The sequence below is a fragment of the Schistocerca gregaria genome, chromosome 1, assembly GCF_023897955.1.
Source record: "Schistocerca gregaria isolate iqSchGreg1 chromosome 1, iqSchGreg1.2, whole genome shotgun sequence".
NCBI lineage: Eukaryota > Metazoa > Arthropoda > Insecta > Orthoptera > Acrididae > Schistocerca > Schistocerca gregaria.
In genome coordinates this window covers 497,601,168-497,628,420 of record NC_064920.1, presented here as the reverse complement: position 1 = coordinate 497,628,420, position 27,253 = coordinate 497,601,168, and the positions used below count along the sequence as shown (strand labels likewise).

The 27,253-nt window shown below is 41.9% G+C and overlaps 1 protein-coding gene across 1 annotated transcript in view; it reads right to left on the bottom strand.

The window, feature by feature from the left end:
• LOC126355181 (uncharacterized) overlaps nt 1-27,253 on the bottom strand; it is a 131,402-nt gene that overhangs the window by 89,893 nt on the left and 14,256 nt on the right. Inside the window, exon 3 of the mRNA XM_050005438.1 lies at nt 18,092-18,192. Coding sequence (XP_049861395.1) covers nt 18,092-18,192 — 101 coding nt within the window. The remainder of the gene's footprint in view (nt 1-18,091; nt 18,193-27,253) is intronic.

Genomic DNA, 27,253 nt, shown 5'->3' with positions numbered 1-27,253 from the left:
TGGAACAGCAATTTCCCTTGCCGGTCTAGGAATGGTAGAATGATGGGTTCGATGACGGTTTGGATGTACCGTGCACTATTCAGTGTCCCCTCGACGATCAACAGAGGTGTACGGCCAGTGTAGGAGATCGCTCCCCACACCATGATGCCGGGTGTTGGCCCTGTGTGCCTCGGTCGTATGCAGTCCTGATTGTGGCGCTCACCTGCACGGCGCCAAACACGCATACGACCATCATTGGCACCAAGGCAGAAGCGACTCATCGCTGAAGACGACACGTCTCCATTCGTCCCTCCATTCACGCCTGTCGCGACACCACTGGAGGCGGGCTGCACGATGTTGGGGCGTGAGCGGAAGACGGCCTAACGGTGTGCGGGACCGTAGCTCAGCTTCATGGAGACGGTTGCGAATGGTCCTCACCAATACCCCAGGAGCAACAGTGTCCCTAATTTGCTGGGAAGTGGCGGTGCGGTCCCCTACGGCACTGCGTAGGATCCTACGGTCTTGGCGTGCATCCGTGCGTCGCTGCGGTCCGGTCCCAGGTCGACGGGCACGTGCACCTTCCGCCGACCACTGGCGAAAACATCGATGTACTGTGGAGACCTCACGCTCCACGTGTTGAGCAATTCGGTGGTACCTCCACCCGGCCTCCCGCATGCCCACTATACGCCCTCGCTCAAAGTCCGTCAACTGCACATACGGTTCACGTCCACGCTGTCGCGGCATGCTACCAGTGTAAAGACTGCGATGGAGCTCCGTATGCCACGGCAAACTGGCTGACACTGACGGCGGCGGTGCACAAATGCTTCGCAGCTAGTGCCATTCGACGGCCAACACCGCGGTTCCTGGTGTGTGCGCTGTGCCGTGCGTGTGATCATTGCTTGTACAGCCCTCTCGCAGTGTCCGGAGCAAGTATGGTGGGTCTGACACACCGGTGTCAATGTGTTCTTTTTTCCATTTCCAGGAGTGTAGAATGACCATCAGAGTGCATTAGTGTTGTTCATATTTAGCACTGTTACCAGTATGTTAGGGTTGTGGGGCATTTGGACATGAAAAGCTGATGTTGGACTGCATGGGGATCTGAGGTAAGGTGTATTTATTGTCAAGGTTTTGGTCAACCATGTTTGACCACCACAAGGGAGGATTCCTGTATTGTGCATCAAGCACTTCATCAATTCTTCATATCTGTGCCCACCATTCAAGAACAAATGATGGACTCCCTGCAACATTTTGAGTCATCACACACCATTGGTCAGTGACTATCAGCATTTAATCTTGGAAAGTACCATCCCACATGTAGCCAAATAGCTGTATTTGTAGTAGTACTGTGACCAGAAGCACAGACTGCTAATGATCAACAATGGATTGTGTTCAGTGATGAATAGCAGCTCTGCATTACCCCTGATGACCATCACTGGCTAGTATGGTGGCGACTTGGGGAAGGGTCCTGTTCTTCCATTGTTTTGGAGAGGCACAGCGGTACTGCACCTGGTGTCATAGTGTGGGCAGCCATTAGATATTAGTTCAGGTCACAGTTGCTTGTGACAAGTGAACTTTGATGGCACAATGGTACATCATGAACATACTGCAACCTTGTGTGTTACTTCTCATGCAATAGTATCATGGTGCCATTTTTCAATAGGATAAAACTTGTCCACACATGGTGCATGTAGAACTATATGTGTCTTGTTGAGGTGCTTCCATGACTTACAAGATCCCTCACACCCATGCCTGAAAGAACCTGTGTTGGGCCAGCTCAAATGTCATCTACGGCCCACTGCCACTATATCAAGAACCAGTTACAATAGCTGTGGGCCAGGTCAGCTCACCTCAGGAGAGGGTACAACAGCTTTATGACACCCTTACCAACAGAATTAGTGCTTGCACCCAGGCTAGAGGGGGTGCAACATCATACTGACAAGTGGGCTCATAGTGTCAAGTACAGTCCTGCATGACCAACTAAATGAGCACAAAATGAAAGAAGAGGGAGAACAGCTTCTACAAGGGGCAGAACAAGGATGTCTTTTGTGATTTTCCAAAGCTTTTATTATATTGGCATCCTGGTCACAGACAAAACCAATATAATGCAGTGAGTCCAACAAAATATTCCACCGAGATATGCTCTCCTCTGTTTCTGTCATAACATTTGCTCCTATCTTCTTAACATCCGGGAATTTAATTGTAAATAAAACATTATCCACAAGAGACAGAACTGCATTTATGTAATGTGCTATAAGCTGGATAGGCTGTCCACACATTATCCTAGTCAAGTAAAGAAGTCATGACCGAATTCTAGGCAATGTTTAACTCTTAATATGCTAAATATGTCTTTATACATGCACAACTCCATCCAGCATAGGTCCCTAATTCGTGGTATGTGCGTCAGTTATCATTCAGCCTGAGGAAGTCAATGCAGCGAGAAGTAGGATTGAAAATGGAGGGTCTAAAATGTAAACTATGGAATAAAATTTTTGTTGGTTGTAGATGAAAACAGAAAGTCTACTACATACATATTGTGCATAACTACTCCACATTATTCTGTTTCCAGTTGGGAAAAATTCATTTAAAGAGACACAGATGTAAGAAATCCCATACAAACGCAGCTCCTTCAGGGATACTGGCAGTAACAAAAAATAGTAAACCAGCAAAGTGTGTTGCAATGAATGCTAAAGACATAAGCTTTTTCTGGTGAAGTTTCAAAGAAATAGGCCCAGAATTAATAGATTTAGGTGCACATTATGGAGAAGTCAGCATTTTAGGAGTCTTGCCTCATCCCTCTATTGTAAGCAAACAAGTCAGAGAATAGGCTGATGTAATTGGAAATAGTGTAATGCCTTCTGTCATTACAGGAGTTATTAATAAAACATGTGCTGTGACAGTTGATAAGTGGACTGATTCGCACAATCAGGTGCATTATTTGAAGTTTATAGCACATTACGTAATTGCAAGTCTGTCTCTTGTGCATAATGTTTTATTTACAATTAAATTCCCAAACGTTAAGAAGACAGGAGCAAATGTTATGACAGAAACAGAGGAGAGGATATCTCAGTGGAACATTTTGTTGGACATACTGCATTATATTGTTTTTGTCTGTGACCAGGATGCCCATATAATAAAAGCTTTGGAAAATCACAAAAGGCATCCTTGTTCCGCCCCTTGTAGAAATACAGTACTTAACCACACTTTTGATGAAGAAACCATCTTGTTAAATCATGACACAAACATCACACCATAATAAATACTGCAAATGCATTGTATGGTACGTGAAGAGAAGTGGCCTCTGCTCACCTCTGAAGCAAGAGGTCAGCACATGCAAGAAAAGCTTGTACACTATGCTAGAGCCCTCTTCCACTCTGTATAATGAATTTGCTGCTTTACTGATAAAAAATCCGCTTACTGATGTCAGGGAATTGATAAAGACCTTGCAGGAAGAATTGTGGATTTTCCGAAACCATTTAAAGAGGCTACAAATGAGTTGGAAGGCTAAAAGAAGCTAAAATTCAGTTAGTTGTTCTCTGGCATTCTTTGGTTTCAAAACCAACCATCAACAAATCTGCAGTGTCAATGACAAGGAGCGTGAAGTAAATTTAATTACTACATTCACAAGTACTATTTTGTTATGAAATGAGGAAAGTCAAACAATGGAAACTCCAAGTTGGAATAACAACATCCTCTTCCTGTTCTCATCTCTCACCCCCTTTGTGTAGTGCCCTCTGCCAATGCACCTGCCAATCTCTTGCTCTTGCTCCTCTCCTTTTTTGCCCCCCCCCCTCCCCTCATACTGCCCTACAGCCTCCTGATATGCTGTGCCTGTCGATAATCTAGACCCTGCACACACTGCCACACAGCGCTCTTCTCTCCCCCCATCCCTACACTCCTATCCCTTCCCCTTCCCCGCTCCTCCAGATTGCTGCTTTCATTCCACACAACAGTGACATTCTGGTCTGAACTGCCAGAGATGGCTGTCATGGGTGTATGTTTCTCTTTCTTTTTTCAACCAAGTGTGGCTGAAAGCTTATGTGTAAATGCCTTTTAATTGTGGCTGTCTGCAACTTAATGTTTTATCTTTATGGTAAGTAGCAATCTATCTTTTCCTCACAGTGTTGGTACAAGGAAAGTATAGTTTTGTAATTAATGAGTGCAGTTGATGAACAGTAACAAATATAAATTTTTGACACAGGATACAGGAGATTAAAGATCAAGTTATGTCTTTTCTGTGCAAGAAGTTTGTAATTACTTCCATACATAAAATTACTACATTCCTTAGGACATTTTTCAGGTATCTCAATATGGTTGACATAAATGAAAGGCAGGAAATTCTCAGTTGCATGTGACAGATCTGTCCACAGTTTTTCAGGTACAACAAGCAATCTTTAATGTAATCATTTTTGTATAGTTAATGCGTAGTGTCTTCTAGCCAAAGAGAAACATTATAATTCATATATATTCACTCACTTAAAACACATTTTTCTGGGTATGCCTTCATGCTTCCCACATCACTTCTGTATTATTTCCCTCTAATTTGTTTATAATATAGAGCCTTAAGACACTATCAACATCAATCAGAAAGAAAGACTGTGCCTAGGACTGAAAGAATAACAAACCCTACACAGCAGATTAAATATATCTGGGAAAAAAGATAATCATCTCCTAAATTTCAGGGATAGTATTCATTTACAGTGTACATAGTTTCTTATTACTAACAGGCAGTGTAAAGCTTCTGTCTGGAAGCGAGTATTATCTTTTTCCTGCGAATGTACTGAAATATCAGAGAACTACAATATACTGTGGTAAAGAGAGGTGCTAACTCAACTCCATACTCTGTATGAAATCTGGCAGGGATTCCATTGTGCACAGAGGCCTTCTTCAGTCTTAGCAATTTCAGCTATTTCTCAATGACAGTGACAATATCTATATCATACATTTTTGCGGAGTTGGAAAATTGAACTAGGGCAAAACTCTGGTATGTTCTCTTGTAAACCAATGTTTGAAAGTGAGTTCAGCATTTCTGCTTTTGTGTTGCTACAATGAATTTCGGTTCCACTGTCATCTACATCCATACTCTGCAAATCACTCTGAATGCTTTGCAAGTTATTAGGGCTTGTTCCCATTACGCTCACATAAACGGCATATAGGGCAAGACGCAGTCAATACCTTCGCTGCGCAGTGCCGACGGTACTGTTACCGATGACTGTGCCGCTAAAGCGGAGTTATTGAACACAGTTTACCGAAATTCCTTCACCAGGGAAGACAAATAGAATATTCCAGAATTTGAAACACGAACAGCTGCTAGCATGAGTTTCTTAGAAGTAGATACCTTAAGGGTTGCGAAGCAACTCAAATCGCTTGATACGGGCAACTCTTCAGGTCCAGATTGTAAACAGATTAGGTTCCTTTCAGATTACGCTGATACAATAGCTCCCTACTTAGCAATCATATACAACTGCTCGCTCACCGATAGATCTGTACCTACAGATTGGAAAATTGCGCAGGTCGCACCAGTGTTTAAGAAGGGTAGTAGGAGTAATCCATCGAACTACGGACCTATATCACTGACGTCAGTTTGCAGTAGGGTTTTGGAGCATATACTGTATTCAAACATTATGAATCACCTTGAAGGGAACGATCTATTGATACGCAATCAGCATGGTTTCAGAAAACATCGTTCTTGTGCAACGCAGCTAGCTCTTTATTCACACGAAGTAATGGCCGCTATCGACAGGAGATCTCAAGCTGATTCCTTATTTCTAGATTTCCGGAAAGCTTTTGACACCGTTCCTCACAAGTGACTTCTAATCAAGCTGCGGGCCTATGGGGTATCGTCTCAGTTGTGCGACTGGATTCGTGATTTCCTGTCAGGAAGGTCACAGTTCATAGTAATAGATGACAAATCATCGAGTAAAATTGAAGTGATATCAGGTGTTCCCCAGGGAAGCGTCCTCGGACCTCTTCTGTTCCTGATCTATATAAATGACCTGGGTGACAATCAGAGCAGTTCTCTTAGATTGTTCACAGATTATGCTGCAATTTACCGTCTAGTAAGGTCATCTGAAGACTAGTATCAGTTGCAAAGCGATTTAGAAAAGATTGCTGTATGGTGTGACAGGTGGCAGTTGACCCTAAATAACGAAAAGTGTGAGGTGATCCACATGAGTTCCAAAAGAAATCCGTTGGAATTCGATTACTCGATAAATAGTACAATTCTCAAGGCTGTCAATTCAACTAAGTACCTGGGTGTTAAAATTACGAACAACTTCAGTTGGAAAGACCACATAGATAACATTGTGGGGAAGGCGAGCCAAAGGTTGCGTTTCATTGGCAGGACACTTAGAAGATGCAACAAGTCCACTAAAGAGACAGCTTACACTACACTCGTTCGTCCTCTGTTAGAATATTGCTGCTCGGTGTGGGACCCTTACCAGGTGGGATTGACGAAGGACATCGAAAGGGTGCAAAAAAGGGCAGCTCGTTTTGTATTATCACGTAGTAGGGGAGAGAGTGTGGCAGATATGATACACGAGTTGGGATGGAAGTCATTACAGCATAGACGTTTTTCGTCACGGCGAGACCTTTTTACGAAATTTCAATCACCAACTTTCTCTTCCGAATGCGAAAATATTTTGTTGAGCCCAGCCTACGTAGGTACGAATGATCATCAAAATAAAATAAGAGAAATCAGAGCTCGAACAGAAAGGTTTAGGTGTTCGTTTTTCCCGCGCACTGTTCGGGAGTGGAATGGTAGAGAGATAGTATGATTGTGGTTCGATGAACCCTCTGCCAAGCACTTAAATGTGAATTGCAGAGTAATCACGTAGATGTAGATGCAGAAGAGTGATTGCTTAAATGAGTCTGTGTATACTGTAACTAGTCTAATCTTGTCTTTGTGATCACTTTGAGAACAGTATGTAGGAGGGTTGTAGATATTCCTAGAGCCATCACTAACTGTTGATTCTAGAAACTTTCCAAATAGGCTTTTGTGGGATGGTTTGGGTCTATCTTCAAGCATCTGCCAGTTCATTTCTTTCAGCATCTTTGTGACTCTCTCATGAATCAAACAAATCTGTGACAATATGTGCTCCTCTTCTTTATATCAGATCCATATCCCCTGGTAATCCCATTACCCATACTTGAGAAATATTCTATGATGGGTCACACGAGTGTTTTATATGCAATCTCTCTGAGTGTAATGTTTCGTGTGTAATCTCCTGACTGATTTTATTTCCTTAGTACTCTATCAATCAACTGCAGTTTGCCACTTGCTTTACCCACAACTGTAACTATGTAATTGTCCCATCATATCCCTATGACTTGTTAACCCAGATATTTGTGTGAATTGATACCGTAGTCATAGGATACTATGCTTTTTCTCATTTTGTGAAATGTGCAATTTCACACTTCTGCATATTTGAACTAAGCTTCCAATCTTCGCACAAATCTTATAAAGACCTGACTGATTGATTGTAATCATTATAAATAACTGCATCATCTGAAAAAAATTCTGAGGTTACTATTAATATTATCTACATGGTCATTAACACACAACACGAACAAGCAAGGGTTCCAACATACTTTTCTGGCCCACTCCTGAAGTTAGTTCCACATTTGTCAATCACTCTCCATCCAAGATAACAAACATGCTGTGTCATCACCACAAAGGAAACTCCAATTCCACTCATAAATATCACTTGATATCCTATATGATTTTACTTTCGATAATAAATGTAAGTGTGACATGGAGTCAAATGCCTTTCAGAATTCAAGAAATGCTGCGTCTACCTGACTGTCTCAATCCATGGGTTTCAGAATGTCATGTGAGAAAAGCACAAGTTGAGTTTTATGTGATCAATATATTGAGAATCATGGGGATTGGCATGAGAATCAAACTGGCTGGCAAAGAGGAAGTCATTCTGTTCATGATACCTAATTACATTTGAGCTCAGACTGTGTTATCACAGTCTAGAACAAATCAGTGTCAAGGTTACTGAATGAACATTTTGTAGATCACTTCTGCTGCCTTTCTTGCAACTGGATGTGACCAGTGCTTTCTTTCAGCCACCAGGTGCAGATTTGTTTGAGGATCTTTGATATATTATGATTAAAGGATAGGCCAATTTAGTCACAAATTCAGTGCATAATCTGATAGTGATTCCATCAGGCCTTGGACCTTTGTCAATATCAACAACTGCTTCTTTTTCTCAACGTCAATGACACTAATATTTATTTCACTTATCTCTGCAGTGGTATGAGAATTAAATTTAGGCGTTACTACTAGGTTTTCCTTTATGAGAGAGCATTTGAAAATGATGTGTTTCTGCTTAAGCTTTGCTGCCCTCAGTTTCAGTTCTTGTCTCATCTTTTGAGTCTCTGGACACTAACATATGACTGCAATTGTTTGGGTTTTGTGAGAAGTGTCCCAATAATATTCTGGAAGGATAGTTGCAGAAGGCTTCATGCACTTCCCCTTTAACAGCCAACCAAGTTTCATTTAATATTTTTCTATATACAGCCCTGTGCTTTTTTACACCTTTTGTGCCATAGTCATTGTTTCTTTACAATGTTCTTTAAAGTGAGTGTAAGCGTTTGTATCCCTGTGTTTATCCTAGTCTAGCAGCTGCACGGTCTTACAGCCAAGGTGGACTGACTGCCGTACCAGCAGGCATCTACCAAAGACATCACCGCATCATCTAGCATACTTCGCTTACAAATAAATACATCAGTCAGAGTACACACACTGACACAACAACATGTTTACAACCTAGCCTACAGAACGCTCCACAGAAAGTCATGGCACCAGCATTGTCACACGAGGCACCAGCATCACCACTGGTGGCATTACAATCAACAGATTATTTTTCATATGCTGATCACATGCCTGCCGAGGACAGAAGAGGAATCTGTTACCAAGCATGTACTCAAGATTCACCCATCAACTAGCAAATCAGGTCTGCTCATGGAGCCAGTTGTGGATCATCATTACTCCAGGATGTACACAGTCAGCCAAGCTATCTCTCTCCTTGCTAGCCACTGCCTTGTAGGATTTCGTCTCCACTCCACCCAACAAGCAGTCAAGCCATCACCGCATGTAGCCACTGCTCACCATTGACCACAGCCTCACTGGCCTCTGTATTCACAAATAGTAACTCCCTAGTTGGAATTGGACTTTGTGAGAGCATTCCAATGAGTAAGATTCCGTGATTAGCTTTCCAACTGACTTTTTACAGTGGTTACTAACTACTCTGTTGGGACTTGACCAAACAAGTGGACTCTTATTATGCCACTCAGCAATTAAAAGATATTAGTTTTGAAACTGTATGATTAACTTAATAAAAGTATTATTGTGTTACTACCTGGGAATCTAAGTTATGTGTTTTGTTCCCCCAATGGCTACAATGTGTACCACATAAGGTCTCTCTCGACATGAACTGCTCCATATCTATTCAGTCCTTGGTGTACTAGTCTTCTAAACTTGAGTCACAATTCCTATAGATGCTCCTGTCCAGAGCAGACAGTTTAAAGTTCCTCTGAGAAATATGATATTACTATACCATTTGGTGAGCAAGATGTATGAGACACGCGAAATCCCATCAGACTTCAGGAACAATATAATAATTCCAATCCCAAAGAAAGCAGGTACTGACAGATGTGAAAATTACCGAACTATCAGTTTAATAACTTACAGCTGCAAAATACTTACGCGAATTCTTTACAGACAAATGGAAAAACTGGTAGAAGCTAACCTCGGGGAAGATCAGTTTGGATTCCGTGGAAATGTTGGAACATGTGAGGCAATACTGACCCTAAGAATTAAGGAAAGGCAAACCTATGTTTTTAGCAATTGTAGACTTAGAGAAAGCTTTTGAGAATGTTGACTGGAATACACTCTTTCAAATTCTGAAGGTGGCAGGGGTAAAATACAGGGAGCGAAAGGCTATTTACAATTTGTACAGAAACCAGATGGCAGTTATAAGAGTTGAGGGACATGAAAGGGAAGCAGTGGTTGGGAAGGGAGAGAGACAGGGCTGTAGTCTATCCCCAATGTTATTCAATCTGTATATTGAGCAAGCAGTGAAGGAAACAAAAGAAAAATTCGGAGTAGGTATTAAAGTCCATGGAGAAGAAATAAAAACTTTGAAGTTCGCTGATGACATTGTAATTCTGTCAGAGACAGCAAAGGACTTGGAAGACAAGTTGAACGGAATGGACAGTGTCTTGAAAGGAGGGTATAAGATGAACACCAACAAAAGCAAAACGAGGATAATGGAATGTAGTCGAATTAAGTCAGGTGATGCTGAGGGAATTAGATTAGGAAATGAGACACTTAAAGTAGTAAAAGGGTTTTGCTATTTGGGGAGCAAAATAACTGATGATGGTCGAAGTAGAGAGGATATAAAATGTTGACTGGCAATGGCAAGGAAAGCGTTTCTGAAGAAGAGAAGTTTGTTAACATCGAGGATTGATTTAAGTGTCAGGAAGTCGTTTCTGAAAGTATTTGTAAGGAGTGTAGCCATGTATGCAAATGAAACATGGACGATAAATAGTTTGGACAAGAAGAGTATAGAAGCTTTTGAAATATGGTGCTACAGAAGAATGCTGAAGATTAGATGAGTAGATCACATAACTAATGAGGGGGTATTGAATAGAATTTGGGAGAAGAGGAGTTTGTGGCACAACTTGACTAGAAGAAGTGATCGGTTGGTAGGAAATGTTCTGAGGCATCAAAGGATCACCAAGTCAGTAATGGAGGGCAGCGTGGAGGGTAAAAATCGTAGAGGGAGACCAAGAGATGAATACACTAAGCACATTCAGAGAGTAGGCTGCAGCAGGTACTGGGAGATGAAGAAGCTTGCACAGGATAGAGTAGCATGGAGAGCTGCATCAAACCAGACTCGGGACTGAAGACCACAACAACAACAATCTCCTTATCCAGTACACTGAACATGCATATCCTTCTATTTGTTTTAGTTGCATTTTGCACTTCGGTGATCCTTGTCACTACAACTGTCTCAAACTCAGTGATACCAGTATCAATGTGGACGCCCTCAAAAGATCAGACATGTTTGTTGCCATTAGATGTATTTTTGCTGTGAGGTGGCTTTGAAACTACCTGTTTTAAATAGTTTTAAGAGGAAGCATTTAATACAGTTTTGCAGGATAGCTTGTCATACCATCGCTTACAAAACTTCCATTATCCCAGTCAATTGTTGGTTGAGCAAAGACTCTTCGAATGATGACAGTACGGCTGGTATACATATGTACTGTATTAGCTAACAGAGGGTTTCTCCAAACTTTCTGGTAAGATTTGATGCTGAATGTGGTGATCAATAGAAGATTCCAATGATAAGTGCATGCCCCCTACCACTTGATACTAAGTTTCACCCAAACATACTTATATGCAGTGTAAATTTCTATCTCCACAGATTTGCCTACTACAATGAATATGTCACTTCCGTCTCCCAATCCTATTCTTCTGATATAAGATTTACTCCTAAAAAATCACAGCTGACAACTACAGGTTTTAGCTATCATTCAGTACTTAATACTACACGAGCTCCACTGATTTGTAGGAGTGCTTCAGTCTGTGACATTTTATTGGAAATGCTTCAGCAGTTGATAACTAGGTTTTTAATAATCTCATTTGTCAGGGCACTTCACAGGGTTTTATACTAATACTTTAGGATCTTGTATAGCTATCATTATCTGACAGGATGAAGCATCACAATCTAATAATTTGTTCTGTACACCACACACATACAATTACCTGATTAGTAGCCTATGATGCCATAGTGCAAACCTATGTGATTTCTGGTAACCCTAAAGTTCTCAGCCCTATGGTGCAAGTCTAGCATGTCATAGCCTAACTAGTCACAGAGCCTTCAAAGCCCCTGGTTACAGCTTTTCACATGAGTCTAAACCAGTAGGCCAGCTCTAGAGACAATGCTTCAGACTGTGAGCTTCACTGATATTTTGTGTTTGTTTTGTTTTGTTTTGTTTTAGGGCGCAAAAGCAACCAAGGTTATGTGCCCATGTCAGAACCTTCTAACACTACGACCAAAAAGGAGTTGAAAATGACTACACTTTAAGCCCAATTGACGGAATGAAAGACAGCTTAAAACTAGGACTTTCTCTTGGAGAAGGTCCAAAAAATGTGCTATACTGGCAACAGAGGTCCTGAACTAAAGGTTAAATGTCCTTTGCCATTTTGCTATGATGGGTGAAAAATAAAACACAGTTGGCAGTTCATGCATCGTTCACTAAAATGGCCAATAACTCAGACAGTGAACATACATTAGAATGTAAGTGGTGCAAAAGAGGGCAGTCAGTCAGGAAATGGTGACAATGAGCATAAAGTGGTGGAGGATCACCATTTAATAAATGGCAATGGATAAAATGACAGTACCCAATATGATGACTAAAATGACAGTGCCCAATATGCAACATAGCTAAAACAATGTCTCACAGTGAGAGGGCCAAGAGGGAGTCAGCCAAGTAGCTGGGAGAGATTTAATTTCCAGGAGCTTGTTCACTTGAAGGGATGACCAGTGGTGATGCCAAAGTGGCACCACCTGCAAACAAATGGCAACATGGACATATCAGAAGGAATGGAAGAACTAGTGGGCCAAGGTAAGAGGATTGCAGCCTTGGCAGGAGTGTCAGCAGCCTCATTTCCTTTCAGACCGACATAACCAGGCATCCACATAAACATCAAAATGGCTCCCTCAAGAGCGAGCACGTAGAAGCTTACTTGGACCCATTGCATTAAGGGATGGACTGTGTACAGCACAAAGAGGCTCTGAAGGGCAATGAGAAAATCAGAGTAGATGACACAATTGATAAGTCCGTGTCACCAGATATACTGTATGGTCTTAAACAGGGCGAAAAGCTCTGCTGTAAATACTGAGCAGTCTTCCGGAAGAAAATACCAAAAATGGTCATTGCCAATGACGATGGCACACCCAATACCACAGTCAGTCTGAGAGTCACCAGTGTACTCAAAGGTACTATCACTAACTTCTGTGCAAAAGTTGAAACATTTACAGTGGCAGATCAAATCTGGAGTAGTGTCCTTAGGAAGCGAATGAAGGCCAGGGTGAACACTGACCATAGCACAAAGCCAAGATGGTAACGGGTTGGCACCCACTGGGAAAGTGGCAGGTAGTGTGAAGTTACGTTGCTGAAACAGTAGCCAAAAAAAAAAAACACCAGTATGTAACAGAGAAGAGCGGCATGTCCCATACTGGCAATCAGAGGAGTCACTGAAGAAGGAAGCATAGGACAAGTGGCCAGGCATGGCAGATAAATGGCACACATATGAACTGAGTATGACAATAGTACTTCAGCAGCTTCTGCATAGAGACTCTCAACCGGGCTAGTGTAAAAGGCACTAGTGGCCAAGTGGCCAAACAGATGCCACAATGGTGGATTGTATGTAGATAGTGTGAGATGGATGGATGTGCAGATGCATAAACAAAACACCCATAGTCTATCTTTGAACAGACAAGGGATCGATACAAATGGAGTAGAGTGGTCCGATCTGCTTCCCAGGAAGTACTGCTGAAAACACATAGGACACTGAGAGACCGGGTACACTGGGTGGCCAGGTAAGACATGTGGGAGGACCAAGAAAGTTTCCTATCAAGCATGAGTTTCGTAGCTTCAGTTAACAGAAGAGCAACAGGCCCAAGATATAAAAACAGTGAAAAAAAAACCACTGTGCTGCCAAAAATTCAGACAAACAGTTTTCTCAGTGGAAAAGCAAAAGCAATTGTTGATGCTCCACAAGTAAAGATGATCAAGACATTGCTGAAGATGCTGCTCAAGAAGCAAATTCTTGGAGAACTACAATAGATCACAAAATTATTCACAAAATGGGAGTCAGAGATACCAAGCAGGAGGCATGATAATAGGGTTAATGGCAACAGCAAACAGGACAACACTCAGGAAGGAGCCCTGAGGCACCCCGTTTTCCTAGATAAAGGTGTCCGACAAGGCAGAACTATTGCACACCTTCAAAACTCTATCTTTCAAAAATTCCTGAAGGAAATGGGGCAGGCGGCCTCGGAAACCCCACATGTAATGTGTACAAAGGATACCAGTCCTCCAGCAGTTGTCGTAAACTTTCTCCAAATCAAAACACATGACCATAGTCTGGCATTTCTGCTGAAAACCATTCATGACATGGGGTGACAAGGTGGTCAACTGCAGAACAGAGTGCTCAAAACCCCATAGTGCATTGGTTACCAGATTGTGAGATTCGCCAGGGATGAATCATACATCCCATCACCTTGCAATCACAGCTTGTGAGAGAAATGGGTGGTAGCTAAAAGGAAGGTGTTTTTCCTTACAGGCCTATGTATAGGTATGATAGCAGCTCCCCACCAACGTCTGGGAAATGTGCCACTTGCTCATATGTGATTGTACATATGAGGGAGAAAGTGCTTGCCCACAAAGGAAAGGTGCCGCGACATCTGAACGTGAACATTGTCTGGCCCTGGGGTGGAAGATCGGGAGGATGTGAGAGGATGATCTAGCTCCCACACAGTAAAGGCAGCATTGTAGCATTCACTATTCTGAGAGGAGAAGGGTATCAACTGAGCCGCCTCCACTCATCTCTGATGGAGGAAGGCTGGATGATAGTCAGTGGAGCTCATAATCTCCGCAAAATAGGGGCCCATAGTGTTGGAGATAGCAATAGGGTCTATAATGACATCATCTGCTGTGGTCAGGCCAGATATTGGGGAATGGACCTTGGTCCCAGAGAGTCATCAGAAGTTGGCCCACATGATGGAAGTGGGAGTGGAACTGTTAAAAGTACTAGTAAACAAAATCCAGTTAGCTTTTTCGCTATTCCAAAGAATGCACTGATTCTGTGCATGCAGCTGTTTATAATGTATGCAGTTTGCCATTGCAGAATGACAGTTAAAAATGCCGAGAGCACATCTCTGTATGCGAATTGCATCACAACACATTTCAGTCCAGCAAGGAACCGGGGTACAGTGTGGAAAACATGAAGTGCGAGGAATGGAACATTCTGTGGTGGTAAAGATAAAGTTTGCAAGATATTCACCTAGTCATCAAAACTGGGGAAATGTTTTTCATCAAAGATCACCAGGGAGGAGTAAAGCCTCTAGTTGTCCTTCGAAAGCTGCCAATTGGATTTACACACAGGAGGGGTAGGAGTCAGCAAATAGATAGCACGTGGGAAATGGTCGCTCACGTACGTGTCAGAGAGAACGGACCACTTGAGATGACAGGCAAGCTGGGCAGTGCAGAATGAGAGGTCCAAATGGGAACAGGTGTGTGTATGGAGTCTGAAAGGAACATGGGTGCTCCAGTGTTAAGGCAGATGAGGTTGAGTTGATTGAGAAGGTCAGCCAAGAGGGCATTTCTTTGACAGGTTCTGTGAGGCCCCAAAAGGATGGTGCGAATTAAAGTCACCGAGCAGCAAAATGGGGTGAGGGTGTTGCCTAATAAGCTGGAGAATTTCTGCCTGGGTGACAATGAGTGACAGAGGGACATAAACAGAACAAAGAAAAAAAAAGGTGAAGTGAGGAAGGAACGTGTGAACTGCAACAATGTACTGCTGGGTGTTCAGTGGTTTGACTACGAACATCATCCCGGATGAGCAGCATGACTGCCCGGTGAGATGGAATGCCATCCTGAGGAGGAAGGTCAAAGAGAAGAAAGAAATATGAGAGGTCAAAGTGGTTTAGAGGATGTGAGTTTGTTCCCTGGAGGCAGAAAACATGAGGATGCTGCATTTCCAAGAGCAGCCATAATTCCCTCTTGTTGGATCTAATACTGCAAATGTTTCATCGGATGAGAGTCATGATGGGGAAAGGGAAGGAGGGAAAAAAATGAACGGTTGTCATCTTGGCGGCTGCCAAGTGCCAGGCTTTGCAGACTCACGCTACAGGGCACAGAGGCTGATGATTCTACTCCATGAGATCTATAGATGCATCACCATTCTCTCTCGGTCGGTCTGTAGATTCCAGGGCAGAAAAACAATTGGTGGTATGCACTAGTGAAATGGAGGTCAGCTGGATGAGGGTATCACATGGTAGTATCACTAAAGAGGATCTCCAAGTTGGCAAAGGGGAAGACCGTTGCCTTTGTTTGATTTCCTGGAGCCTTTGCAGTTGGAAGATGAAGACCCAGACATTTGTTGGCTAACTTTTTACATCCGTAAAAAGTCTTCGCAAGGGTATTCCTTCTGTCGTTTCTGGTCTTCTGGTTGTGTAGCAGGTGATTTTCTGCCAGAGGTGAAAATTTGGTCTCCTGTTGCACAGCTAGATGAGAAGGAGATGGGGATACTACCGTGACACTGGGCGATTTTACAACTGCGGTGCTGATTTCTGCATGGCTGCGTTCTTTGTGGAGTGAGATGTAGCAAGAATGGTACTATAAGTGTCAGGAGGTAAACAAATGGTTTCAGACTAGCCAACAACTCATCTAGATACATGGGGACTTCTTGGAATGAGGATGCATGGTCATCACTGCAATTGATAAAACAGGGAGAAGGGGGTGGGCAATCATCCTTGTGAGCATCCCTACCACAAATAACACATTTGGCTGGGTTTTGACAGGACATTTGAGTGTGGTTGTAATGTTGACACTGATAGCCAGGTAGGGTTTGGTATGTACAGTCCGACCATGACGACTCCATGGCCTGCTTTCTTTGATGGAAGCACTAGTCCATCAAACATGAGAAAGAAAGTGCATGTAGGCACTAGCAATGCAGCATCAATCTTTTCCATCATCCGATGGACTGCAGTGATGGTCTGATCACAGAGGTAAGTTTGGATTTCTGCCCCAGTCAGGTCATTGAGCAGCCTAGAGTAAGTAGCGCCACATGCAGAACTCAATGTTCAACGGGCCTCGACACTAACAGGAGGCAATTTGGGAATGTAACAGCTCAAGCAATCATCCCTCCCTGGGCCTGGCCTGTACCAATAAGTGCGAACCCTACCTCTTGGCCTGGTGCTGGGAATTACGCATCACCCAGTTACCTGTTATGCACCAGAGACGTTGGCCGGCCAACCTTCAGGAGTGCACATGGAGGAAGAAGAAACAAAGAGGAATCTCAAATGCCAAAGGGGAGGAGAGCTAGAAGAAGGTGAATGAATAAAAAAAAGAGAGGAAAAGAAAACAGTGGAAGGACTGTTCTGATTTCAGGCTACTGAAAATTCAGAACACATTCCCTAAAACATCCCAGACATGTTTCCCAAAGAAGGGGAAAAGAACAGCAGTAGGATACACAAGCAGCACGGAAGGGAAAAGGTGCTGCAAAGTCTGGGGCCCTGTGGCAGCCACGCACAAACTCATCAAAGAGTGGTGAGCCCCTGGGGAGGGGAAGGGGGAGGAGGGGGGGCTGAAATTTTGTGAGCAACACTGGTCTGCTAAACCTTCTCTACCAGTTGTCAGAATGATCGAAGTATGTCCTCGGAGGCCCAGACAAAAGGCATAATTTGTTCCGACATGCAACATGATCTGCAGCTGCTTGCTACTATGTTTCCTCTATGGCTGTTGGAACAGCCTCTTCAAATGCAATTCTTGTAACCCTTATCCCTTGCCACCATTGTACTAGCCTTACACTGGAACTGTTGACACATAAAAGACTCCTCACCTGTTTTTTGTTGCTTCCCCCAACAAGAGATACAGCTCACTTCCCATAAAACGAAGTGTGTCTCAGTGACTCAGTTTCAATTTCAGTGGAAGACAACACCTGAGACTCACTCCTAAAGGGGTACGAGCTTAGTGCCTTAAGTTGTCCAGGCTAAACTGCCACTCCTGGGTTTTGTCAACTTTAAACCCTCTTTTGTGTGTTACACTACAAGTATTTTAGGCTCCCTTTAAGAAATTGTTGTTACTAATGTCCATGAAAGTCTAAATACAAGTCAAAAACCTGGGATAACACTTACTGAATCCTGAAGTTACTTAGAACGTCTTGTCTCAAACTATGAACTTGTTTTGTCAAAATTATGCCTACTTCCAAATTATTTCAGGGATGCCCCCATCACACTAAATTATTTAAATACACATGAAACATTAAAGTGACGTTTAGTGTACTACACAGTTAGTGAGCCATGGAGCAAACCTTAAATTCCTCATCTGCTGCAACCTCTCCTTCCTTGCCACACAACTTCTTGCAACTAGATTTGTCATTTCCATTCTCTTCCTCATTGTAAAGTAGAAAACCTGCAACAGAAATATTACATATATAACTGAAGAGTTGGTTTCATTTATTTTTCATATTTTATAAACATTAACACAACAATACAGTGTGAAATGTGAACCACAATAATGAACATTGTGTGTCTGTTAGAGATGGGCAAACTCGTTCATCCTTGGGAACTAGTTCACTGGTGATCGCTCTTTTTTGGGAACCATTCATTTTTACTCATTCACCGTTCATTTGTACCTGTTATATGGTTCTTATGAAAAATTAGTAGCATAGGTGACTGAAGATGGAAGGCACCAAGAGGGGGACTTGCTTCTCCCCTGGAGTACAGAATTTTTAAACAGAATTCTCACACACTTGTAATTTTCGTGATTCTGCAAACCCTCTCATTTAGCCAACTGTAGCGTTATGTGGCTGATCGCAGTGAAATAACGTGGCACACGGAAAACCAGCCTCCAGTACAGACTGCTCGCCAGTTACGCACGATTTGCAAACAACTTCGAAACAATAGATGATGATTGGTGGACGACAATGAACAGTCTAGTACTCAGGGCCGATTTTTCAAGCGCCATCCTATACCACTGAAATAATTTTGTAGAATTTATCACATTCTCTTTACAAAATGTGACACCAGACACTCAACTACAGAGCGCGGGCTTCATTCAGTTGTAAGTTCGTCTGCCTTCCATAACAATGAACATGCCCTTTTACCTTGGACATTAAAAAAAAAAAAAGACAGAAAATGGCCACTCGTGTGTGCCAAGCCAACTTCCTTTGCATGTGTAACAGCAAAAAAATCTTGCCTTTTTACAATATTTCTTCTGCTATAGTGAAGTAAGCTAATATGCCGTTTTGTTACCCGAAAAAAATGTATGCATTACATACCACATAATTTTTATGTAATTTACCTAATTATAAAACACATTTTAATTACCGGTCATAGACGCTGAATAGAATACAAAAAGAATCAGAAGGTCAGAGTTCAAAAAAGGTTTGAAATTGATCTAGAATGGGCGCGCGCAGTGTACGAAATGAACAACAGCTCGATACAGAACTAACTATGAGCAGCCAACAGTGTAAGAGCGACGAGTGGCCACGTAAAGAAGGGCAAGTCCGGCTGAGTGAGACCAAGACCGAGATGGGAATGAGACCGAGGCTGGAACGAAACCGGCTGATGTGCCGTTGTGGGAACGAGACTGGCCGTTTCCCATTCCCGGGAACTATAAGTAGAAAGCTGTGATCAAGACCTAGGCAGACGGGAATGGGACCGAGGCTGGAATGGAGACCGGCTGATGTGCTGTTGTGGGAATGAGACCGACCATTTCCCGTTCCTTGGAACTATAAGTAGAAATCCGCGACCGAAGTCAACTATGAAAGACTGTTCCTTAGAATTCGTTCCTCGCTCATTCCGTTCATCTTGGTGAACCGTTCCTTTGGACCTGTTAGTTCACGAATGACCCATCTGGTGTGTGTGTGTGTGTGTGTGTGTGTGTGTGTGTGTGTGTAGGAGGGAGTGGGGGAAAAGGGGGGGGGGCGGAGAGAGAGAGAGAGAGAGAGAGAGAGAGAGAGAGAGAGAGAGAGAGAGAGAGAGAGAGAGAGATTTGTCAAAGTCAAAACGAATAATTCTCATTAAAAAAAAGATAATTTTTTTTTTGAAGGGAACGAGATCTTCCTAAAAATTTAGGGCAAAAAAGTATTATGGGGATGGGTAACATGGCAACTGCAATAACGATGTATCACTATATATGCCTTCCATTCATATCAACTGAAGAACTGCATTAAAATGTTTCCTGGTGTTCTGATGAGTGCAAATACTTCAAATGGTAAACATATAACTGATCAACTGCTGACATACACATGGACCACTGGAAACAAGACAATGATTTTACAGACAGGCACAATGAAAGACCGATAAACAAGTAAGCTTTCAGTCAAAAGGCTTTCTTCTGCATTAGACGACAACACACATGTGTATGCACCCCCCCCCCCCCCCCCCCCCCGCACACACACACACACACACACACACACACACACACACACACAAATGACCACTGTCTCTGGCTGCTGAGACCAGGCAGCAAGCAACAACACATGATGGGAGAAGCAGTCTGGGTGGTGGGCGGTAGGGAGGAGGCTGGGGTGGAGAAGGGGATGGGTAGCAGAGAAGGCGTGGGGGATGGTGGAGTGTTGCTTGTGGGAACACACAAGGATGAAATGGGGAGAGGATAAAGCAGCTAAGTGTAGTCAGGAGGTTACACAGAATGGGGGGGGGGGGGGGGGAGGAAGTGGAGAAAAGTAAAAAAAAAACTGGATGCGTTGGTGGAACAGAACAGAAGGCTGTGTAGTGCTGGAGAGGGAAAAGGGAAAGGGCACAGGAGGGTGAAGCACAGGGACTAATGAGGGTTATGGAAACATAGGATATATTGCAGGGAGAGTTCTCACCTGCACAATTCAGAAAAGCTCATGTTGGTAGGAATGTTGCAAATGGCACAGGCTGTGAAACAGTTGATGAAATGAAGAATGTTGTGTCGGGGCAGCATGCTCAGCAACTGGGTGGTTCAGCTGATCTTGGCCACGGTTTATCAGTGGCCAATCGTGCAGATAGACAGCTTGTTGGTTGTCATGCCCACATAGAACAAAGCACAGTAACTGCAGCTTAACTTGCAGATCACATGATTGCTTTCACAAGTAGTCCTGCCTTTGATGGGACACATGAAGGTTGTGATCTGACTGTAGTAGGCAGTGGTGGGAGGATATATGGGATGTGTCTTGCATCTAGATCTATTGCAGGGATATGAGCTATGAGACAAGGGGTTGGGACAGCTGTTGAGTAGAGAGGGACAAGGATATTGTGTAGGTTCGGTGGGTGGCAGAATACCACTGCGGAAGGAGTGGGAAGGATAGTGGGTAGGAGATTCCTTATTTCAGGGCAGGACAGTGTAGTAAAAATCCTGGTGGAGAATGTTATTCAGACACTCCAGTACTGGATAGTACTGACTTGCGAGGGGGACTGCACCTCAGTGGTCAGACAGTGAGACTTTGGGAGGTGGTGGGTAACTGGAGAGATAATGCACAGGTTGGGAGGGTAATTATGGTCTGTGAAAGCCTCACTGAGACCCTTAGTACATTTTGAGAGGCATTGCTTGTCACTGCAGATGCAACGGCCATGGGTAGCTAAGCTGTGTGGAAGGGACTTCTCGGTATGGAATGGGTGGCACCTATCAAAGTGGAGATATTGCTGGTGGGTGGTAGGTTTGATATGGATGAAGATACTGATGAGCCATCTTCGAGGTGGCAGTCAGCATTGAGGAAGTTGGTTTGCTGGAATCCTTGATTTTAAATCAAGTATACCAAGATATATTCTATTAGGTAATAAGACAGCAGAAACTGTGGCACTGCTAAACACAAAATAAATTAATTAAAGGCTGTATTCCTGGAGCTTTTAGAAGTGTTGTATTATGTGCTGTTAACTAAATGAAAAATTACGAGATAAGGAAATTTATAGAAAAATAGTATAGAGAGAATGATATATCCCTTCAGAATTTATTTTTATTTTATGGGAATTGCATCATATGAGTTTCTGTATGTTTAGACTTTACAATGTTTGCAGTGAAGCAGTTCTGAGCCTGCTTAATTGTTTTCCTGGTTATGTAAGGCATAGATGTCTTTGGACTCTTTTATCAGTATACTAATGTCATGAGCAAACATCACAATTTTTGATGAATGCTTCAATGTCCACGCTGTATCATTAATGTGGGTCAAAAGCAGGAGTGAGCTATACCTCAAATCTTGCAGGCCAACATTTTCGTTTTCTCACGCCAAATTTAATCTTATTGCCATGATATCACTTGTTATTATAATCTCTCTGTCTTCTTGTGTTACAATATGACTCCAGCCTTGAAAGAAGAGTGAAATTAACAGCAAACCATTTTAGTTCCCCTTGTAGAGTTTTGCGAGCCACACAATCAACTTCCTTGGCACCTTCACAGAAAATGCTAACAGTCTAATTTTTAGTTCTATGAGGATTGAGTTTGTGATATTGTATAAGCCAAACTGAGCTTCTGTTAAAGGGTATTCCCCAAAATGTGGTTCAATATTCCATTGTAAGCTAAAAAAAGTCTGTATTTTATAAGATATTTCGTGAATAATGAATCTGAGGTCACTCAGTCAACTCCTCTTTTATAGAAGGGTGTTAATGCTGTACAGTTCAGTCTGCCACAACATACACATTGACTCAGTGACTAATTATAAAGATAATTCATGGGTCAAGGGGTGGGGGGGCATCTATTAAGTCAACACGATTTTAGTACTTTGATTGAAATAGCATAATAACTATGAGTGTTGGTGCTTTCCAGTGACCTAATGATTTTTATGATCTCACTAAACAGTTAATCGGGAGAACTGATTTCTGGTGGTGGGATACGGAATGCCTGTCTAAGTAAGTCTAATGGATCTGCTTTTGATGATCATTTTTTGTCCTTCTGTTTTCAGCTACTGTTTGGAAGAATTCTCAGCATTTAATAGTCAATGATTTGAGTTTAATATCCTCTGATTCACTGCTACTGTCACTGAGGAGTACAATATCATTTATCACAGCAAGTCTATTTGTTTCAGTGCTCCAAAATGCCTCCTCTTTGTTCCTGGGACTTTTTTTTATTTTTGCACATCATATATGGATTTTATCTTTTCGTTAACAACATAGTGCTCCTTTAATTCCTGATCAGTGCTAATCTTTTACATTAAATAAAACTCCATCTTTAAGGCACAAGATATTTTGGTACCAGATGTTCTGACCCTTTCTCTCAGCTTTCACTGATCCATTGTAAAGGAATAGTAGATTCATTGTTTTGCCAGAATATTTTAAGGAAAGAATTAAATTATATTATGAGAAGAAAAGTTGCTACTCACCATATAGCAGAGATGCTGATTTGCAGAGAGCCATAACAAAAAGACTCCCACAATTACAGCTTTCGACCGTTTTGCCTGTGTCAACAATAGACATATGCCCCCCCCCCCCCCCCACACACACACACACAAAAATAGTGATTCATTCCGTCTGGAGTTTCCATAGTTAGAAGAATTAAATTAGTCATCTATGATGTGTCACTGGTACATCTCTTCCCATTGTTCAATCCATAAATTCTCTCTGAATAGTGTAACCAAGCCAACATGTGATTAAGTGAAACAGAAAGCTCAATTCTGCCTGCTTTGTAATCAGATATCTTTCTCATGCTGTTGACCCACAGACAAGACTGCTAGCAAACTCTCACTCAATCCTTTCCTATGGCATAATCTTCTGAGGCACCGCAGATAAGATGACAAAAGTGTTTATCCTACAGAAGCATGCAGTAAGAATATTGTGTGATGTTGGTAACTGAACATCTTACAGAAGCCACTTCAATGACCTAAGGTATTCTTACACTTACATGCCAACACATATACTCCCTAGTAATGATAATTTTGCATAGTAACAAGAGTGAATTTAGGATGTATTAACAATTCTCAACCACAGTACCAGAATATAAATGATTTCCACATCTTTCTCAGGATTTAGAGAGAAGTTTTATATTTTGGTGCAAAGTCTATAACAGGTTGCCAGTGAACATCAGGCAGGAAACTGAACATTCTCAAACATTAAAAAATAAATTTAAAGAATACATCAGTAACTGTTCTACAATATCTCAGAATAACTGGACTCAGTAATGTAAATTCTACATAACCCTAATATTAGTATTAAAAATATATTGGCACGAGAGAAAAAAAAAAAACTGCTCTGAAGTGTTGGGAAAAAAAGTAGATGAGCTTCTTGTTTGTTTTGAAGATTGAGAAACTGAGGGTGGAATAGATTTACTATGCCTGTCTGAACATCAAATAGTCACAGGTATGGAAATGGTAAATGTAGGTGGATATAAGCTTTCAGCATATGTAAGCAGACACACTATGGAGAGAGGAGGAGTTGCCATATATCTTAAAATCTGTCATAGTATCAAAAATTTGGAAATTATAAATTTTTGCCTAGAGCAACATATAGAAGTATGTGCATGTGAGCTTAAACTAAATAATGGCAGGTCCCCATTCGGAAATTTTCAACTATTTTTGAAAAACTTTGATTCTTTGTTGTGCTGTCAGAGAGAGGAATGCAAATTATTGTTTGTGGGGCTTTCGATGTAGATATTCTGAAAGAGTCCGATATAAAGTTTGATGTTGAAACATAACTTGGTTCTTTCAATTTGGCATCACTTATTGATTTTCCTACACGGGTGGTGCAGGAAAGCAGCACACTGATAGATAATGTTTTTATAGACAAGATAAAGTTAATCAAATAAAAACTTTTCCTGTTGATAATGGTCTGTCTGATCATGTTGCACAGCTAGTTGCAATATATAACATAGCTTCTTAAAGTAATGCAAGACATTCCTCCAAAATAGTACGTTCAATTAACGATGTAACAAATTGAAAATTTTAAGGAAAACTTAAATCAATTAGACTAGGATAAGGTTTACAGGGATCCTGATGCTAATTGAAAATTTAACTTGTGTCATGATACCTTTATGAGCATATTTGAAAACAGTTTCCCTAAGAAAACAGTGAAATATAATTGTAAGAAACCATCAAAATAGGCATGGCTGGCTAAAGGGATAAAAATATCTTGTAAAAATAAAAGGGAAATGTATCTTATCGCCAGGAGGAGTAATGATCCAGAAACAGTGAAACATTATAAAAACTACTGAACAGTTTCAAGAAAAGTTATTAAAAAGTCCAGAAGTATGCACATTAAGCCTGAGATTAGCACATCTGATGATAAAATTAAAACAATTTGGAATATTGTTAAAAGGGAAACAGGGCAACCGATAGCACAGGAAGACTGCATTTCTATCAAACACAATGAAAAGTTTGTAAACAAGAAGTCAGAAGTAGAAAACATTTTTAATAATCATTTTTTAAGTGTTGCGGAGAAAATACGATCCAGCTATTCATTAGAAAAAACAGGGCAGTATATGAAAGAGGCAGTACCTTGAAATTCAGCCTACCTCTCCTACTGAAATTAGGAAAATAATAAATTCACTCAAAAGTAAAAGCTCACATGGAATTGATGGCATTTCCAACAGAGTACTAAAAGCTTGCTCCCAACAAATAAGTAGGATTCTCAGCCACATACAGGGTGTTTCAAAAATGACCAGTATATTTGAAACGGCAATAAAAACTAAACGAGCAGGGATAGAAATACACTGTTTGTTGCAATATGCTTGGGACAACAGTACATTTTCAGGCGGACAAACTTTCTAAATTACAGTAGTTACAATTTTGAACGACAGATGGCGCTGCAAGTGATGTGAAAGATATAGAAGACAACGCAGTCTGTGGGTGCGCCATTCTGTACGTCGTCTTTCTGCTGTAAGCGTGTGCTGTTCACAACGTGCAAGTGTGCTGTGGACAATATGGTTTATTCCTTAGAACAGAGGATTTTTCTGGTGTTGGAATTCCACCGCCTAGAACACAGTGTTGTTGCAACAAGACGAAGTTTTCAATGGAGGTTTAATGTAACCAAAGGACCGAAAAGCGATACAATAAAGGATCTGTTTGAAAAATTTCAATGGACTGGGAACGTGACGGATGAACGTGCTGGAAAGGTAGGGCGACCGCGTATGGCAACCACAGAGGGCAACGCGCAGCTAGTGCAGCAGGTGATCCAACAGCGGCCTCGGGTTTCCATTTGCCGTGTTGCAGCTGCGGTCCAAATGACACCAACGTCCACGTATCGTCTCATGCACCAGAGTTTACACCTCTATCCATACAAAATTCAAACGCGGCAACCCCTCAGCGCCGCTACCATTGCTGCATGAGAGACATTCGCTAACGATATAGTGCACAGGATTAATGACGGCGATATGCATGTGGGCAGCATTTGGTTTACTGACAAGGCTTATTTTTACCTGGACGGCTTCGTCAATAAACAGAACTGGCGCATATGGGGAACCGAAAAGCCCCATGTTGCAGTCCCATCGTCCCTGCATCCTCAAAAAATACTGGTCTGGGCCGCCATTTCTTCCAAAGGAATCATTGGCCCATTTTTCAGATCCGAAACGATTACTGCATCACGCTATCTGGACATTCTTCGTGAATTTGTGGCGGTACAAACTGCCTTAGACGACACTGTGAACACCTCGTGGTTTGTGCAAGATGGTGCTCGGCCACATCGCACGGCCGACGTCTTTAATTTCCTGAATGAATATTTCGATGATCGTGTGATTGCTTTGGGCTATCCGAAACATACAGGAGGCGGCGTGGATTGGCCTCCCTATTCGCCAGACATGAACCCCTGTGACTTCTTTCTGTGGGGACACTTGAAAGACCAGGTGTACCGCCAGAATCCAGAAACAATTGAACAGCTGAAGCAGTACATCTCATCTGCATGTGAAGCCATTCCGCCAGGCACGTTGTCAAAGGTTTCGGGTAATTTCATTCAGAGACTACGCTATATTATTGCTACGCATGTCGGATATGTGGAAAATATCGTACTATAGAGTTTCCCAGACCGCAGCGCCATCTGTTGTTGACAATTGTAACTACTGTAATTTCGAAAGTTTGTCCGCCTGAAAATGTACTGTTGTCCCAAGCATATTGCAACAAATGGTGTATTTCTATCGCTGCTCGTTTAGTTTGTATTGCCGTTTCAAATATACCGGTCATTTTTGAAACACCCTCTATGTAGCAGCTCATTGAAACACGGAATTTTTCCAGATAGACTGAAATATGGTAGTGTTAAACCATTGCATTAAAAAGGGGATAAATATGATGCTAACAACTACCGCCCAATTTCACTTCTGACAGGTTTATCCAAAATTCTTGAAAAAGTAATTTATTCAAGAGTAACATCACATATTTGTAAAAATGAAGTACTAACAAAATGTCAATTTGGTTTTCACAAAGGTTTTTCAACAGAAATGCTATATATGCTTTTACTGATCAAATATTAAATGCATTGAAAAACTGAAAACCACCCATTGGGATATTTTGTGATCTCTCAAAGGCTTTTGATACTGTGGATTACGAAATTCTTCTAGATAAGTTTAAGTA